Source organism: Salvelinus alpinus, chromosome 37 (assembly GCF_045679555.1).
Source record: "Salvelinus alpinus chromosome 37, SLU_Salpinus.1, whole genome shotgun sequence".
Lineage (NCBI taxonomy): Eukaryota > Metazoa > Chordata > Actinopteri > Salmoniformes > Salmonidae > Salvelinus > Salvelinus alpinus.
Window position 1 is genome coordinate 13,748,095 of NC_092122.1, and position 18,705 is coordinate 13,766,799.

The window sequence follows — 18,705 nt, forward strand, 5'->3', positions numbered from 1 at the left end:
GAGATACAAACCTCAACTGACCATGCCAAGCTGTGGACAGCTGAACTCAGACCAGACCACAATGACCATCTCCCTCCCTCTGCCTCTTTTCCCCCTGCCCCTCTCACCAATCTCTCTGCTGTGTAGGGGGGACCACCAGAGGCTGGCAGACATCTTTGTTCAGAAGGGGCCGTACCTGAAGATGTACTCCACCTACATCCGGCAGTTTGACAACAACGTGGCTATGCTGGACGAACAGTGTAGGAAAAACCCTGGCTTCGCCACTGTGGTCCGGGAGTTTGAGGTAAACAGCTGTGTGTGTGTGTGCGTGTGTGTGTGTGTGTGTGTGTGTGTGTGTGTGTGTGTGTGTGTGTGTGTGTGTGTGTGTGTGTGTGTGTGTGTGTGTGTGTGTGTGTGTGTGTGTGTGTGTGTGTGTGTGTGTGTGTGTGTGTGTGTGTGTGTGTGTGTGTGTGTGTGTGTGTCATTGGAAGTTCCTATCCGCATAGTTGATGATAGAGTGGTAGAATATGTGTGGGTGTTTAGATGTAACAAGCCAGACATAGTCTGGAGACTACATTAGCGCCAAGGACATGGAGCTAGATTTGTGTATGTATACTGTTAATACTGTATGCAAATGTGTGTGACAATTCTCCTGTACTCTGTCCCAGATGAGTCCTCGATGTGCCAGCCTGGCTCTGAAGCACTACCTGCTGAAACCTGTACAGAGAATCCCCCAGTATCAGCTTCTGCTCACAGGTACATACACATACACATATACACACATACACATATACACACATACACATATACACACATACACAGGTACACACATACACAGGTACACATATACACACACACACACATATACACACACATACACATATACACACACATACATACACATATACACACATACACATACACACACATACACATATACACACATACACATATACACACACATACACATATACACACATACACATATACACACACATACACATACATACACACATACACATATACACACACACACATACACATATACACATACACATATACACACACATACACAGGTATACACATATACACACAGGTACACACGCATACACATATACACACATACACATATACACACATACACAGGTACACACATACACAGGTACACACATGGGGGGGTGCTGTGCTGAAGAGGCTATATCGGTCTGCTAATACAGGACTAGGAAAGGCTCAGTGCACTGCTTTTGTGATTTTTTTTCTTTTACTTTATGTATTTGACTGTTTACCAGCATTTGTAACTTGAGTCTGATAATTATCTGTACAAAACAGTTAGTATGATAATACTTCTGGAATATAAAAATACTTGCCTGATATACGTTTTCCAGTTTTTTTAAATACTTTGCAAATGCAACTTATTTCTATGTGAAAACTGAAATGGTGGATTCATTCCTTTTCCATTTTAGTAGACGCTCTTATCCAGAGCAACTTACAGTAGTGAGCTCATACATTTTCAATCGAACCCACAATCCTGGCAATGTAAGTGCCTTGCTCTACAAACTGAGCCACATCATCACCTCATCACAAACCACTTGATGTCTCAATGTACTCAATTACTGTATTGTCCATTGTTTTTCTTCATGCTGATAGAAAGTCTACAGGTACAAACCTAGATGACCAGCCTATGTACAATACAGTAATGTACATTTACATTAAGTGGTTTGTAAGGATGGTATATTAATACTGCATAAAAAGTGGGGGTTTTCCATATTATTTGATCAAGAAAACGTCAACTCACCAACATTACGACCAGGAATACGACTTTCCCGAAGCGGATCCTCTGTTTGGTCCACCACCCAGCACAATGGATCGGATCCCAGCCGGCGACCCAAAACAACGACGCCGCAGAAGGGGCAGACGGAGCGGTCTTCTGTCAGGCTCCGTAGACGGGTACATTGCGCACCGCTCCCGAGCATACTACTCGCCAATGTCCAGTCTCTTGACAACAAGGTAGACGAAATCCGAGCAAGGGTTGCCTTCCAGAGAGACATCAGAGATTGTAACGTTCTTTGTTTCACGGAAACATGGCTCACTCGGGATACGTGATCAGAGTCGGTACAGCCAGCTGGTTTCTTCACGCATCGCACCGACAGAAACAAACATCTCTCTGGGAAGAAGAAGGGCGGGGGTGTATGCCTTATGATTAACGAGACGTGGTGTGATCATAACAACATACAGGAACTCAAGTCCTTTTGTTCATCTGACCTAGAATTCCTTACAATCAAATGCCGACCGCATTATCTACCAAGAGAATTCTCTTCGATCATAATCACAGTCGTGTATATCCCGCCCCAGGCAGACACATCGACGGCCCTGAATTTTTTAAATTTGACTCTATGTGAACTGGAAACCACATATCCTGAGGCTGCATTTATTGGAGCTGGGGATTTTAACAATGCTAATCTGAAAACAAGGCTCCTTAAATTTTATCAGCATATCGAATGCGCGGCCTGGGCTGGCAAAACCCTGGATCATTGTTATTCTAACTTCCGCGACGCCTGTAAAGCCCTCCCCCGTGGACTGGGATATGTTCCGCATAGCGTCGGACAATAACATTGATGAATACGCTGATTCGGTGAGCGAGTTTATTAGCAAGTGCATCGGTGATGTTGTACCCACAGCGTCTATTAAAACATTCCCCAACCAGAAACCGTGGATTGATGGCAGCATTCGCGCAAAACTGAAAGCGCTAACCACTGCTTTTAATCAGGGCAAGATGACCGGAAACATGACCGAATACAAACAATGTAGCTATTCCCTCCAAGGCAATCAAACAAGCTAAGCGTCAGTATAGAGACAAAGTACAGTCGAGGCCAAAAGTTTTGAGAATGACGCAAATATTAATTTCCACAAAGTTTGCTTTTTTTGTCAGATGTTACTATGGAATACTGAAGTATAATTACAAGCATTTAATAAGTGTCAAAGGCTTTTATTGACAATTACATGAAGTTGATGCAAATAGTCAATATTTGCAGTGTTGACCCTTCTTTTTCAAGACCTCTGCAATCTGCCCTGGCATGCTGTCAATTAACTTCTGGGCCACATCCTGACTGATGGCAGCCCATTCTTACATAATCAATGCTTGGAGTTTGTCAGAATGTGTGGGTTTTTGTTTGTCCACCCGCCTCTTGAGGATTGACCACAAGTTCTCAATGGGATTAAGGTCTGGGGATTTTCCTGGCCATGGACCCAAAAAATCGATGTTTTGTTCTCCGAGCCACTTAGTTATCACTTTTGCCTTATGGCAAGGTGCTCCATCATGCTGGAAAAGGCATTGTTCGTCACCAAACTGTTCCTGGATGGTTGGGAGAAGTTGCTCTCGGAGGATGTGTTGGTATCATTCTTTGTTCATGGCTGTGTTCTTAGGAAAAATTGTGAGTGAGCCCATTCCCTTGGCTGAGAAGCAACCCCACACATGAATGATATCAGGATGCTTTACTGTTGGCATGACACAGGACTGATGGTAGCGCTCACCTTGTCTTCTCTGGACAAGCTTTTTTCCGGTTACCCCAAACAATCGGAAAGGGGATTCATCAGAGAAAATGACTTTACCCCAGTCCTCAGCAGTCCAATCCCTGTACCTTTTGCAGAATGTCAGTCTGTCCCTGATGTTTTTCCTGGAGAGAAGTGGCTTCTTTGCTGCCCTTCTTGACACCAGGCCATCCTCCAAAAGTCTTCGCCTCACTGTGCGTGCAGATGCACTCACACCTGCCTGCTGCCATTCCTGAGCAAGCTCTGTACTGGTGGTGCCCCGATCCCGCAGCTGAATCAACTTTAGGAGACAGTCCTGGCGCTTGCTGGACTTTCTTGGGCGCCCTGAACTGAAGCCTTCTTCACAACAATTGAACCGCTCTCCTTGAAGTTCTTGATGATCCGATAAATGGTTGATTTAGATGCAATCTTACTGGCAGCAATATCCTTGCCTGTGAAGCCCTTTTTGTGCAAAGCAATGATGACGGCACGTGTTTCCTTGCAGGTAACCATGGTTGACAGAGGAAGAACAATGATTCCAAGCACCACCCTCCTTTTGAAGCTTCCAGTCTGTTATTCGAACTCAATCAGCATGACAGAGTGATCTCCAGCCTTGTCCTCGTCAACACTCACACCTGTGTTAATGAGAGAATCACTGACATGATGTCAGCTGGTCCTTTTGTGGCAGGGCTGAAATGCAGTGGAAATGTTTTTTGGGGGATTCAGTTCATTTGCATGGCAAAGAGGGACTTTGCAATTCATCTGATTAACTGCAATTCATCTGATCACTCTTTATAACATTCTGGAGTATATGCAGATTGCCATCATACAAACCGAGGCAGCAGACTTTGTGAAAATTAATATTTGTGTCATTCTCAAAACTTTTGGCCACGACTGTAGAGTCGCAATTCAACGGCTCAGACACGAGAGGTATGTGGCAGGGTCTACATTCAATCATGTACTACAAAAGGAAAACCAGCCCCGTCGTGGACCACGATGTCTTGCTCCCAGACAAACTAAACAACTTCTTTGCTCGCTTTGAGGACAACACAGTGCCACTGACACGGCCCGCTACCAAAACCTGCGGGCTCTCCTTCACTGCAGCCAACGTGAGTAAAACATTTAAACGTGTTAACCCTCGCAAGGCTGCCGGCCCAGACGGCATCCCCAGCCGCGTCCTCAGAGCATGCACAGACCAGCTGGCTGGTGTATTTACAAACATATTGAATCAATCCTTATCCCAGTCTGCTGTTCCCACATGCTTCAAGAGGGCCACCATTGTTCCTGTTCCCAAGAAAGCGAAGGTAACTGAGCTAAACGACTATCGCCCTGTAGCACTCACTTCCGTCATCATGAAGTGCTTTGAGAGACTAGTCAAGGACCATATCACCTCCACCCTACTTGACACCCTAGACCCACTCCAATTTGCTTACCGCCCCAATAGGTCCACAGACGACGCAATCACACTGCACACTGCCTTAACCCATCTGGACAAGAGGAATACCTATGTAAGAATGCTGTTCATCAACTTCAGCTCAGCATTTAACACCATAGTACCCTCCAAACTCGTCATTAAGCTCGAGACCCTGGGTCTCGACCCCGCCCTGTGCAACTGGGTCCTGGACTTCCTGACGGGCCGCCCCCAGGTGGTGAGGGTAGGTAACAACATCTCCACCCCGCTGATCCTCAACACTGGGGCCCCACAAGGGTGCGTTCTCAGCCCTCTCCTGTACTCCCTGTTCACCCATGACTGCGTGGCCATGCACGCCTCCAACTCAATCATCAAGTTTGCAGATGACACTCCAGTGGTAGGCTTGATTACCAACAACGACGAGACAGCCTACAGGGAGGAGGTGAGGGCCCTCGGAGTGTGGTGTCAGGAAAATAACCTCACACTCAATGTCAACAAAACAAAGGAGATGATCGTGGACTTCAGGAAACAGCAGAGGGAGCAGCCCCCTATCCACATCGACGGGACAGTAGTGGAGAAGGTGGAAAGTTTTAAGTTCCTCGGCGTACACATCACAGACAAACTGAAATGGTCCACCCACACAGACAGCGTGGTGAAGAAGGTGCAGCAGCGCCTCTTCAACCTCAGGAGGCTAAAGAAATTCGGGTTGTCACCAAAAACACTCACAAACTTTTACAGATGCACAATCGAGAGCATCCTGTCGGGCTCTATCACCGCCTGGTATGGCAACTGCTCCGCCCACAACCGTAAGGCTCTCCAGAGCGTAGTGAGGTCTGCACAATGCATCACCGGGGGCAAACTACCTTCCCTCCAGGACACCTACACCACCCAATGTCACAGGAAGGCCAAAAAGATCATCAAGGACAACAACCATCCGAGCCACTGCCTGTTCACCCCGCTATCATCCAGAAGGCGAGGTCAGCACAGGTGTATCAAAGCGGGGACTGAGAGACTGAAAAACAGCTTCTATCTCAAGGCCATCAGACTGTTAAACAGCCATCACTAACATTGAGTGGCTGCTGCCAACATACTGACTCATCTCTAGCCACTTTAATAATGAAACATTGGATGTAATAAATGTATCACTAGCCACTTTAAACAATGGCACTTTATATAATGTTTACATACCCTACATTACTCATCTCATATGTATATACTGTACTCTATACCATCTACTGCAACTTGCCTATGCCGTTCGGCCATCACTCATTAATATATTTTTATGTACATATTCTTATTCATTCCTTTACACTTGTGTGTATAAGGTAGTTGTTGTGAAATTGTTAGGTTAGATTACTTGTTACATATTACTGCATGGTTGGAACTAGAAGCAGAAGCATTTCGCTACACTCGCATTAACATCTGCTAACCATGTGTATGTGACAAATAAAATTTGATTTGATTTGGATTTGATTTGGATGTTTTGTGTCTTTGCTCATGACTTTGCACCTTTTGATGGAAGTGTTTGAGGACAGGGTTTGTTCTTTCTGGATTCCATTAGAATGACTATAGCAGAGAAAGGGACAGGGCAACAACTCTTACAATTCCAACTATTGAATCCTGCAATATACTGTTCTTAATCAAATCAAATTATACAAGTACCTTTTTTTCCCAAAGCAGAGATTTTTTTGCCCGTGCTATAGAGGTCTATATGGGTCCGCTAATACTAGTAGAGGCCCAGTGCACTACTTTTGTATTCATTTGTATTTATTTGTATTTTATTTTCAGGGGGTGTTGCAGCACCCTCCGCACCCCTACTTCCCGCGGCTATGGTGCTGTGGCATCCCATGGAGCCCGCACTATTTAGTGCATCGGCAGCACTCTGCCACCTAGTGGACACAGTAACAGCAGACACAGTTCTCCACATGTATAAACTGGTTAAGTAAAACATACTGTATATAGCATGATTTAGTGTGATCTGGGACTGATGTAACTCCCTGCTCTTCTACAGATTATCTGAAGAACCTTCCTGAGGACTCGTCTGACTACAAAGACACGCAAGGTGAGTGGAACAATGTTGATCAGGCTGTGTGTGACAATGTCCGGTGTGATGTCATCTCTCTCTCACAGACACTCTCACAGCATGTTAATCATGTTGACCTTACAGCTGCTCTGGGCATAGTGAAGGAGGTGGCCAACCATGCCAACGACATCATGAAACAAGGGGTGAGACGTCACACCATGTCCATCCTCATGAGAATTCGGCCAAAGACATCCCATAGCATTATCTCTGACCCCGGTCTGTCTGTCTCTATCTTTCAGGATAACTTTCAGAAGCTGATGCACATTCAGTACAGTCTGAACGGACAGCATGAGATTGTTCAGCCGGGCAGGGTGAGTGTCCAGCACTATGACACGCACACACACACACACACACACACACACACACACACACACACACACACACACACACACACACACACACACACACACACACACACACACGCACACACACCTGTGATCTCATCTGTTGTGATCACTTCTTGTCCCCAGGTGTTTCTTAAGGAGGGCACTCTGATGAAGCTGTCCAGGAAGGTCATGCAGCCACGGATGTTCTTCCTGGTGAGTACTGACTGATGCCCCCTGGGTAGTGGAGGTCTCATTGTGATACCTGTTACTGTTACAGTTCTGCAGTTTATTTTGAGACTGGCTTAGTTCACTTCCAACACAGTCTGTAGACCAGAACATTACGCCCCAAGTATCTGTATGTTGATGTGGTGTGTGTATCTGTCCCTCTCTCTAGTTCAATGACATTCTTCTGTACACCACTCCAGTTCAGTCTGGTCAGTATAAACTCAACAGCATGCTCTCTCTGGCGGGGATGAAGGTGAGTACAGGCAGGGCTGAACACACATTTAAACTTGACAACACTCTTCTAAAGACAAAACTCTTCTAAAGTCTAAAACCTTTGTTTATTGTGTTCAGGTGAGTAAGCCCAGTCAAGAGGCGTATCAGAATGAACTGAACATTGAGAGTGTGGAGCGTTCCTTCATCCTGTCTGCCAGGTGAGTACCTGCTCACTGACACACCTGAACACCTGAAGGTGGCGCATAACATTATGGACATTCTGATGAGTTACCCTTCTAATTGGTTGTAGGGAAAGTTCTAATGGCTTTTGATTGGTTACAGAAGTTTCTGTTGTTGTTTCTGCTTGGCAGCTCGGCCACAGAGAGAGATGAATGGCTGGCGGCCATCGCCACGGCGATAGACGACCACACCAGGAAGAAGATCACCTTCATCTCCAGCCGGAGTCAGGAGGAGGTGAGGCAGTGTGTGTGTCAGGAGGAGGTGAGGCAGTGTGTGTGTCAGGAGGAGGTGAGGCAGTGTGTGTGTCAGGAGGAGGTGAGGCAGTGTGTGCGTCAGGAGGAGGTGAGGCAGTGTGTGTATCAGGAGGAGGTGAGGCAGTGTGTGTATCAGGAGGAGGTGAGGCAGTGTGTGTGTCAGGAGGAGGTGAGGCAGTGTGTGTATCAGGAGGAGAGGCAGTGTGTGTGTCAGGAGGAGGTGAGGCAGTGTGTGCGTCAGGAGGAGGTGAGGCAGTGTGTGTGTCAGGAGGAGGTGAGGCAGTGTGTATCAGGAGGAGGTGAGGCAGTGTGTGTATCAGGAGGAGGTGAGGCAGTGTGTGCGTCAGGAGGAGGTGAGGCAGTGTGTGCGTCAGGAGGAGGTGAGGCAGTATGTGTGTATCAGGAGGAGGTGAGGCAGTGTGTGCGTCAGGAGGAGGTGAGGCAGTGTGTGTATCAGGAGGAGGTGAGGCAGTGTGTGTGCACGTGTGTTTTGTGAGTGAGCATGCACGTGCTTGTAGCATGTATAGTTCCAGCTCATTCGACTGACTGAATATGGGTACACTCCGATCCCACTGTTACCATAGCCAGTATAATTTTGCTACAATCCACTTGTAATGGCTATAACCGTCTCTCTCTGTGTAGGCTGATGGCGTGTGTGACAGTGGGGCCCCTCTAGGTTCTAAGGCCCCTATTTGGATCCCAGACCTGAGGGCCACGATGTGTATGGTCTGTACCTGTGAGTTCACCCTCACCTGGAGACGCCACCACTGCCGAGCCTGCGGGAAGGTAAGGAAAGGACAAGGGCCCTAGTTTACAATGGTTCAATACTATACTCCATATGTGTGTGTGTTTGTATGTGTGTGCGCGTGTGTGTAGTGGTTTTCTCACTCACTGTGTGTATTGCAGGTGGTGTGTCAGACGTGCTCGTCCAGTAAGTTCTATCTAGAGTACTTGAAGAACCAGCCGGCTCGTGTGTGTGACCACTGCTTCGTCAAGCTACAGGAGAACAGTATGCGTCTTTTACATGAATACATATGAAATATTAAAGTGTTTTGGCTATTTAAAATATTAAAAATGGAATGAATTGAAGTTAAGTCATGATTTTAAACCCTGTATTGTTTGTTATTGTGAATTCAGTATGTATGTCAGAGGGTGCTTTGTGTTCGTATGTTTCCTAGGTGACCGTGTTGCTTCTGGGGCGCTGTCTCCTACTGGCAGATCTGGGGGATTCTCTTTCTCCAGGAAACAGAAGAAGATCCCAGCTGCTCTCAAAGAGGTGTCTGCAAACACAGAGAACTCCTCCATGAGTGGCTACCTACAGAGGTCAAAGGGCAACAAGAAGCAATGGAAGAGGCTATGGTTCGTCATCAAGAACAAAGTCCTGTACACCTACGCCGCCAGCGAGGTAACACACCTACGCCACTCTAGTCACAAACACACATTTGTGCATTATGCCGGTGTGTGTGGGTGTGGGTGTGTGTATGTGGGTGTGTGACATGTGTACCTCTCTCCAGGACGTAGCCGCTCTAGAGAGCCAGCCTCTGCTAGGCTTCTTCCTGCGGGAGGAGAAGTGTGGGCCTTTCCAGAAGCTGCAGTTTAAACTGTACCACAAAAACACCCTGTTCTATATCTTCAAGGCTGACGACATCCCCACTGCACAGAGGTAATGGAAATTCCCTTTGGTTTAGGGATCGATAAAGTATTAATCAACCAGGAGGGGACCGTGCTGTAACAGATAACTCCGGAACGTGGGAGAGTGAAAGCATTCATATAGTTATTTTATCAATATAACGTGTATTGATGAGTTCATTTTTTCCCCAGGTGCCAATGCAATAAAGTTCATGTTCGGTTTCTCAATTTTCTCTCAGGTGGATTGAGGCTTTCCAGGAGGCCATGATTCTTTAACACCTAAACCAGTCAGCTCATGTCCTTCCCCTGGAGCCAATGAAAGGACACCTTTTGATCCTTGACCTCTAGACACGTCAGGGGTCAGCAGCTCAGGAAGCACTCCCCACACCCCGAGCCATGCCACCCCGACCCCTGATGAACCGGTCTGGCTGCCCGCCAGGAGACCCCAGAGTCACAGTGGTGTGAAGAGCAGACATCATTGTCTTTCTGGTGGAAATATGGACTTTGTGTCAGCTCTACATTACATTCATTGTAAATGTTGGGATCCGTTGAAAATGTGCCCTTGGTCAAACCACCATGCTTCCAGTGGAGCTCTGAGGTTATGGGCATGTTGAGCCTCACAGGCTGCATATCTATCTGCTCTGGATCTTAGATGGAACCGTTATGTGTCACAGCTGTGGGTCAAAGGTCATGTCCTGAAGCGTGTGTGTGGAAGTGTTAACAGAATTATTGTCTGTGGACAGCCTGCTACCTTATACAGGGGTGCCTACGGTCCACAAAAGCCTTGAAAGTCATTGAAAAGGATTTTATGTAAATTGCTATTGATTTACATTATCCCTGAAAAGTTAAAGGATATTGTTATTTTCTTTGGGAAATGTAAGGAAATTGGAATGGCGATTAGAGTGTGAACCTTGCATGATGAGATGGATATCAGTTACAAAGAAGGGTGAGAAAGCAGTGCATTCTCTCTGAGTAGGGAAGCTTCTCTGGTGCACTGCAGGTGGTTGGATTCAACTGTGAAAAAACAGGGTGCCACAAAGACACAGGAGATGAGCATTTTGCTCCTTAGAAATATAGCAAAATTACAGGGGTCGGTTTATGTTGTTATTCTCTGTTAGGCTTAACTCAGTACATCTACCACATGTATAATGCAGTATACTGGATAAAACTGGAAATGGCATAAGTGTCAATATTGTACTACACAACCTATAGAACAAATGCATTTTAAAGAGTATTTGTTAGACTCAGATGCGGTGGTTGGGTAATATGTAGAATTGGGAGAGTAAAATGTACCTTTTTTTGTGTAAAAGTCGAGAGCTAATATTTATATAGAACTGTACATTTCTCAATGTCCATAATTATGTGATTTTAGAAATATGATTTATTTGATAACGGATATTATCTTTGTCACTTTTGTAATAAATAGTAGCTACCTTTTTTATTGTATGCCATGATGGTTGTAAAAGCATGTGTTGTAACAATGCCTCACTAGTTTGTTTTACACTGCCACAACAGACTTGTTGGATTCATTAGGATTCATCTTTTAATCCAGGCCTCGTTTGTATAATTTTTTTATTGAATCATTTAAAGTGGACAGATTACAAAATAATGTTTGTCTTTTGAGATAGACATTCGAATGGAGAATGAAATCTATCCCTTAGGAAATGCTCACTAGCAATAAAGCAACATTCAGACAGTGCCTTAAATATGCTCAATTATTTTGTAATAATATAGATACAGAAAATGATATTTAATTATCTTGCCTTGTTTCATTCATTATTCATTTGAATTTGGATATTCTATTATCACAGTGACTACTTTGGCCGGCCCATCTGACATTAAACAGTGTAAATATCCATTATGTATTTAAAATGAAAATTGTTTAGAGTTGACATTTAGTACTTCAAATGTACTAATCAGGTTGCACTACTATACCATTGTGGCAGGTGGCCTTATGGGAAATGAAGTTTATAACACAGAGAAGCATTAGGGATAACTCAAAACAGATAATATTTTATAGAGACTAAATGTCCCTCCATCCTTAAACACAATCACTAGAGAGCCATAGTGTCTCGTCTGTAAATAATATTTCTGCAGAACTGTCAGGCACCACTTTTTAATAAAACCTCTGAAAGTGACTTTGCATCTTGACTTAATTTCATGCTTTGAGACATCAAAGGATAAGGGAGTTAATAAATCTTTCCGCCTTAGATTACTGTCATTGAGTTATTTTATTTCATAGTACTGATTGATGTGTGGGTGCAGGCATGTCTTTGTGGGTGTGGATCTTTGCGTGTGTGTGTTTGAGGTGCGAGTGTGTGTGTGTGTGTGTGTGTGTGTGTGTGTTTAAGTTTGACACCGATAAAGAAGTCTTCCTCGGCTGTCTTATTTCTGCTTTGAGCTCAGTGATCATAGCGCTGTGTTGAGAGAGATAAGAGTATTTCTAAATATGACTCATATTTACCCCCAACTCCCAACGCTCACTCTCTGTGGGTTTCCGCAGCACTTTTCTTCCTCTGAATAAGATAATTCTGCATATGTACAGTGCCTTCAGAAAGTATTCATACCCCTTTACCCCTTGACTTGTTACAGCCTGAATTCAAAATGGATTAAATAGATTTTTTTTGGGGGGGGGGGATTTATTGAAAATGAAACACAGAAATATCTAATTTACATCTGTACTCACATCCCTGAGTCAATACATATTAGAATCACCTTTGGCAGCGATTACTGCTGTGAGTCTTTCTGGGTAAGTCTCTAAGAGCATTGCACACCTAGATTGTACAATATTTGCACATTATTCTTTTTTAAATACTTCAAGCTTTGTCAAGTTGGTTGTTCATCATTGCTAGACAGCCATTTTCAAGTCTTGTCATAGAATTTCAAGCCGGTTTAAGTCAAAACTGTGACTTGGCCACTCAGGAACATTCAATGTCGTATTGGTAAGCAACTTGTCTTTTAAGTTATTGTCCTGCTGAAAGGTGAATTTCTCTCCCAGTTTCTGTTGGAAAACAGACTGAACCAGGTTTTCCTCTAGGATTTTGCTTAGTTCTATTCTATTTATTTTTTAACCTAAAAAAACTCCTAGTCCTTGCCGATGACAAGTATACCCATAACATGCTGTAGCCACCATCATGCTTGAAAATATGAAGAGTGGTACTCAGTGATGTGTTGTGTTGGATTTGCCTCAAACATAACGCTTCGCATTCAGGACATAAATGTAATTTCTTTGCCACATTTTTTGCAGTTTTACTTTAGTGACTTATTGCAAACAGGTTTTGTAATATTTTTATTCTGTACAGGCTTCCTTCTTTTCACTCTTTCATTTAGGTTAGTATTGTGGAGTAACTACAATGTTGTTGATCCATCCTCAGTTTTCTCCTATCACATCCATTAAACTCTGTAACTGTTTAAAAGCCACCATTGGCCTCATGATGAAATCCCTGAGCAGTATCCTTCCTCTCCGGCAACTGAGTTAGGAAGGACGCCTGTATCTTTTTAGTGACTGGGTGTATTGATAAACCATCCAAAGTGTAATGTTCAAATGGATATTCAATGTCTGTTTTTTTTTTGTTTTTTTACCCATCTACCAACAGGTGCCCTTCTTTGCGAGGCATTGTAAAACCTCCTTGGTCTTTGTGGTTAAATCTGTGTTTGAAATGCACTGCTCGACTGAGGGACCTTACAAATAATTGTATGTGTGGGGTACAGAGATGAGGTAGTCATTCAAAAATCATCTTAAACACTATTATTGCACACAGATTGAGTCCATGCAACTTATTATGTGACTTGTTAAGCACAATTTTACTCCTGAACTCAGGTTTGGCATAACAAAGGAGTTGAATACTTATTGACTCAAGACGTTTCAATTTGTAAAAATTTCTAAAAATAGAATTCCACTTTGACATTGTGGTGTATTGCGTGTAGGCCAGTGACACAACATCTGTAACACAACAACATGTGGAAAAAGTCGAGGGTTGTGAATAATTTCTGAAGACGCTGTATGAAAGTATTTTTTAAATGTATTACTATGGTAGCATTTTATTATAACTAATTAGTATGTCATTACATTTAGCTTCTAAATTATACTTCTATATTAGTCATCACATTTTGCTCCCAAGTAAGATACACTTGAGACAAGACTGTTAGCATGGTTACATTATTATTATTTTTACAATAGGTTACCCGTCTTGTCATCAAATTGTTTCTAGTATTGAGACACTTCAAAATGGACAGTTACAGTGGGGAGAACAAGTATTTGATACACTGACGATTCTGCAGGTTTTCCTACTTACAAAGCATGCAGAGGTCTGTAATTTTTATCATAGGTACACTTCAACTGTGAGAGACGGAATCTAAAACAAAAATCCAGAAAATCACATTGTATGATTTTTAAGTAATTAATTTGCATTTTATTGCATGACATAAGTATTTGATACATCAGAAAAGCAGAACTTAATATTTGGTACAGAAACCTTTGTTTGCAATTACAGAGATAATACGTTTCCTGTAGTTCTTGACCAGGTTTGCACACACTGCAGCAGGGGTTTTGGCCCACTTCTCCATACAGACCTTCTCCAGATCCTTCAGGTTTCGGGGCTGTCGCTGGGCAATACGGACTTTCAGCTCCCTCCAAAGATTTTCTATTGGGTTCAGGTCTGGAGACTGGCTAGGCCACTCCAGGACCTTGAGATGCTTCTTACGGAGCCACTCCTTAGTTGCCCTGGCTGTGTGTTTCGGGTCGTTGTCATGCTGGAACAAATACTTGTTCTCCCCACTGTAGGCGGTAGCATTTTCTTACTACGGTTTACTTTACTCATTTACTGTCATCACAGAACAAAAGAGAAACAATGCTTGAAATGCTGTTGGTAGACTAACTACTGTTAGACTTGAAACAATGGACGGAACTGTTGTGGACCGGGAAGCGTTTTAGCACAAAAGTACAGTAGTGTCCGTCCGTTACCCAAATCAGTCCCGTCTAAAAATGGCGGAGTATATACACATGTCGTTCGAAGGGCTTTGGGACAGTTAGGAGGTCACGGTGGTGTGAAAGGCTTATTTGTTCAGTTATTCAGGTCAGTATAAGAACGATATAATGTGCTTTGTAATCAAGAGGTGGTTGTCGTTACTTTCAATGCATTTACTCGAGTGTCCCCGGTCGACAGGCAACCTGCTAGCTAACTTGCTATCGTTAACTACTGTAGCTGGCTAAATTGTAAACAAACGGATTCACTGCTCTTTTTAAAAGCTGTTTTAAGGCTACTTGATTGTGTGATCTCTGACCTGTATCCGGTCTGACAAATTAGACATAGTGCTAGTGGATGGGCTAATGGACTAGCCAGCTAGTTATCTAACTTGGAGTGACTGTTATTTTGTTACAGGGCAAATGATGTGAAAACGGGAGCGCTGATTGGCGTGGACAAGTATGGAAACAAGTACTTTGAGGACACACGCTACTTTTTTGGTAAGGTTGAATAGACCGAAACCTCAGCTCACATTACCAGTAATGGTCTTAGGCTATGTAATGCAGTGATAAACATCATATTATCTCTGAATGTAGTCAGCAAATATGATATTTTCCATATGGAGTTGATTGGTCAGACTGTGGGGAAATCAAGTGGTAGAAGTGTGGTAGAGTGGCCTGTTCAAAGACCTGCATTGTACTCAGAGTAACACCTCTTCTTGTCAGGTCGTCACCGCTGGGTGATCTACACCACAGAGATGAATGGAAAGAACACCATGTGGGAGGTGGATGGCAGCATGGTGCCCGCTGAATGGTAAATACATCTTACTTGGTTTGACACAGGTGGAGTTGCCTCGATCTCAGTGACTGGGCCATTGCCATGTTGGAGATACTGGCCTTCATAGTAAAATTGCTGACAAAGTTCTGAATATGGAATTGTCACAGATCTGGGTGGTACTCATTGAGTTGATGTACTGGTGTCTTAATTGTGTTTTTACCGTCTAAGAACCTTCTATTGATCAACTAGCCTATTGATGAAATGAGTACCTGATGCTAACTCCCAATCTTAAATCTCCTCAGGCATCGCTGGCTGCACTGTATGACAGACAACCCTCCCACCACACACCCTCCTACGCCCAAGAAGTTCCTGGCGGAGGTCCACCAGTTCAACGTGAGTGGTTCGGCCCAGGCGTACGTGCCCTACTCCACCACCCGCAAGAAGATCCACGAGTGGGTGCCCCCAAAGGCTCAGTGACCCTGCTGTGACCCGACCTGACCTTCAACCTCTGACCCGTGACCTTGTTCTATAAATTATGAGTTTGATTTCCTGTGTGTGCGTTCACCAGCACATCTTTGCTTCTAAATAAAATCAAATCTATATGGACACTGGTGATGACTCAGTCCTTATGTGTGAACTGTGGGCTGTTATGTCACTAGTGACACTTAAAATGTTAGCAACATGAGTTTGTTTGAGAGGTTTTTTAAGACTGACTGAGACTGGCCCATTGTTGAGGGGCAGATTATGAGGTAATGTTTCTCTGAGGGTGTTAGATGGTCTGATTTGTGTGTGTGTTGCAGACCACAGGATATTGCTGAGCTGAGAAAAGGCTGCAGTATTTCACACGGGGGTACTAAGAGCATGTCTGATCAGATGACCATCATATCAGAGTGATATTGTGGGCAGGGTGTTGTCACATTCACACAGGCAGAAAGACACTCACACTCCCAGCTCCAGTCCCTCTGTCCTCTCGGGGACTCTGCTGTGCTATGAGAGGTGAGTTGACTCTTCTCGGCTTGTGGCCCATGCTGGACTACTGACTGAAGGTTAAAGTTATATCAAAGCCATTTGCAATATATAAGAGCAGTGTTTGTCAATCCAGTACCAGTCTGTGAGTTTGCAGACAATTCTCTAATGTGAATGTCCAGTTAAGACCATAGTTTGACTATCTTTGGTGGTGCAGAAAATAAATACTGTATTAGTCCCTGGTGAATCTTTTCATATGGCGTTTAAGTAGATATTTTTCTGCACTGGAAAAATTGCAGAGTTTATCTACTTGTAGGTGTCATAATAGCTATTCTACTGTAGTCTGTACCATAGTAAGGACATAGATATTTTCAGAAGCAGCTTGGTTACTCAGGGTTTACCGGTATTCTAACCCTGCCTTTGCTTCCAGTGGTCCGGGCTGTTAGATGAGAAGGTTTACGCTGTCAACGCTATTTGGCCGTGGGGTCAGTGAGGAGGCAAAGGATGAGGTCAGTCTCTCTATCCCTTTATATGGCTGTTTGAATCATTTTTAAATGCCCCCTCACTGAAATGAAATGACATGGCTGGATAGGTGAAACCCTCATAAATATCCACCATCCCAAATGTGTTACTATAGTGGTTACTTCAAGGGAGAGAGGAAGGAAGGATGCATGTGTAAGGTCCAATGCAGCCTTTTTTTAAATCTCAATATAACATAATTTCTGGGTAACAATTAAGTAACATACTGTGATTGTTTTCAATTAAAATGTTCAAAAAGAAACCAAAATAGCAGATTTTCTTAGATTAAAAAAAATGTTGTATACTTTTTTTTTGGGGGGGGGCCCATCCACCACACCCCCTCTTCACCTATCTCTGTAAACCACCCTCTTATGATTTCCATGTGCCATATGTTTTTCAACTGTGATGTGATGTTTCACTTACATTCTGAACCTGTCTAATCGCATAGTATATACAGATTGTAAGATAAATATTTTTACTAAAAGTGTTATTATATTGTTAATTGATTGACGATGGTTTTCTAAATCTCCCAACACTGCTATTTGGAGGGTTCATTTCAGAGAAATGTTGTGATTTTTCAGCCATTCCTGAACCTGTGACTAGAAACATGAAAAATAGCTTCTTAGCAAAGATCAATTTCTCAAACGAGAATTTTGCTTGGACACTCTAGGAGTGGTCTGAGTTGGGAGGGGAACAAATTAAACTAGCTGTTATTGGCAGAGAGGTTTGGAACTATCGTTCTTATTGGTCTATTAACTAATTTACCATCTGGAGATGTCACCAGGCAGACCAAAACTGCATCCCACCAAAGCAGGCTGAAATTTAAGGTGGCGTTTTCAAACAGCTCTTACACTAAAATTATCATAATTTTCACAATTTCACAGTATTATTCCAACCTCATGGTGTGGAAACATATATAAAACACAGAAAAGTCACCTTTTTGACTGCACTGGGCCTTGAAAGAGTTATTGGAAAGGGGCCACATAATTTTCTCCTTTCCACTTTCTATCAGTCAGGAAGACCTGTAATGACTGATCCATCCACCTGGGGTCACTGTGTTCCCTGATATAGTCGGCATTCAACTCACACCTCAGCTATATCATAATTAAATCAAACAAAATTCATGAGCACTTGGCTTTTGAGCATGTAAATGGCTGTTGTTGAGGAGCTCTTTGTTGATGTGAAATAACATTGCCACAAGTCAGCAGTTCCAGGTGTTGCAATATATCCAGCTACCTCTGACTAGAATGTGACCAGCTTTCATTTGGAAGCCAGTCACATAGGCACCAGGACGGGGACCGGGGGACAATCTCATAAGATCCTGAGTAATCTTTTGGCGCCTTGCTGGAAGGTGTTTGAACTAACTGGAGCGTTTAAATGTGTTTCCAACTTCACTGTCTCTCAGTGGGTTGACGCTCCTGGTGCTAAAGGTCTAAGGGATTATTATAGAGGGCTTAGGGTTTAACGGAACCTGCTGTAAAGGAACACAAGTCTGCCATGTTTGGTTGGTTAGGTTTAGTGTGTGTCGGATATCAGAGCTGTGTCGCTGGTGTTTCAGCTACTGTCTCAGTCATCATTTGTGTAAATGGAG

The 18,705-nt window shown here is 43.6% G+C and overlaps 3 protein-coding genes across 3 annotated transcripts in view; all 3 read left to right on the plus strand.

The window, feature by feature from the left end:
* The window catches only part of LOC139566014 (FYVE, RhoGEF and PH domain-containing protein 6-like), a 27,900-nt gene extending 15,874 nt beyond the window's left edge, over positions 1 to 12,026 (plus strand). Inside the window, exons 7-20 of the mRNA XM_071386820.1 lie at positions 127 to 283; positions 648 to 735; positions 6,930 to 6,980; positions 7,086 to 7,144; positions 7,241 to 7,312; positions 7,472 to 7,540; positions 7,722 to 7,805; positions 7,904 to 7,983; positions 8,137 to 8,239; positions 8,902 to 9,045; positions 9,166 to 9,268; positions 9,438 to 9,664; positions 9,774 to 9,922; positions 10,128 to 12,026. Of these exons, the coding sequence (XP_071242921.1) occupies positions 127 to 283; positions 648 to 735; positions 6,930 to 6,980; positions 7,086 to 7,144; positions 7,241 to 7,312; positions 7,472 to 7,540; positions 7,722 to 7,805; positions 7,904 to 7,983; positions 8,137 to 8,239; positions 8,902 to 9,045; positions 9,166 to 9,268; positions 9,438 to 9,664; positions 9,774 to 9,922; positions 10,128 to 10,164 (1,423 nt within the window). The 3' untranslated portion in view covers positions 10,165 to 12,026. The remainder of the gene's footprint in view (positions 1 to 126; positions 284 to 647; positions 736 to 6,929; positions 6,981 to 7,085; positions 7,145 to 7,240; positions 7,313 to 7,471; positions 7,541 to 7,721; positions 7,806 to 7,903; positions 7,984 to 8,136; positions 8,240 to 8,901; positions 9,046 to 9,165; positions 9,269 to 9,437; positions 9,665 to 9,773; positions 9,923 to 10,127) is intronic.
* A 2,596-nt stretch (positions 12,027 to 14,622) lies between these two features.
* LOC139565696 (NADH dehydrogenase [ubiquinone] 1 alpha subcomplex subunit 12-like) lies at positions 14,623 to 16,235 on the plus strand. Its single transcript, XM_071386200.1, has 4 exons — positions 14,623 to 14,963; positions 15,270 to 15,352; positions 15,578 to 15,665; positions 15,932 to 16,235. Exons 3-4 carry the CDS (start codon positions 15,610 to 15,612, stop codon positions 16,104 to 16,106), a joined length of 231 nt encoding a protein of 76 aa, XP_071242301.1. The 5' UTR covers positions 14,623 to 14,963; positions 15,270 to 15,352; positions 15,578 to 15,609; the 3' UTR covers positions 16,107 to 16,235.
* Positions 16,236 to 16,355: 120 nt separating this feature from the next.
* Positions 16,356 to 18,705, plus strand: part of LOC139565695 (transmembrane and coiled-coil domain protein 3-like) — a 66,018-nt gene continuing 63,668 nt past the window's right edge. The window contains exons 1-2 of the mRNA XM_071386198.1: positions 16,356 to 16,625; positions 17,026 to 17,104. Of these exons, the coding sequence (XP_071242299.1) occupies positions 17,042 to 17,104 (63 nt within the window). The 5' untranslated portion in view covers positions 16,356 to 16,625; positions 17,026 to 17,041. The remainder of the gene's footprint in view (positions 16,626 to 17,025; positions 17,105 to 18,705) is intronic.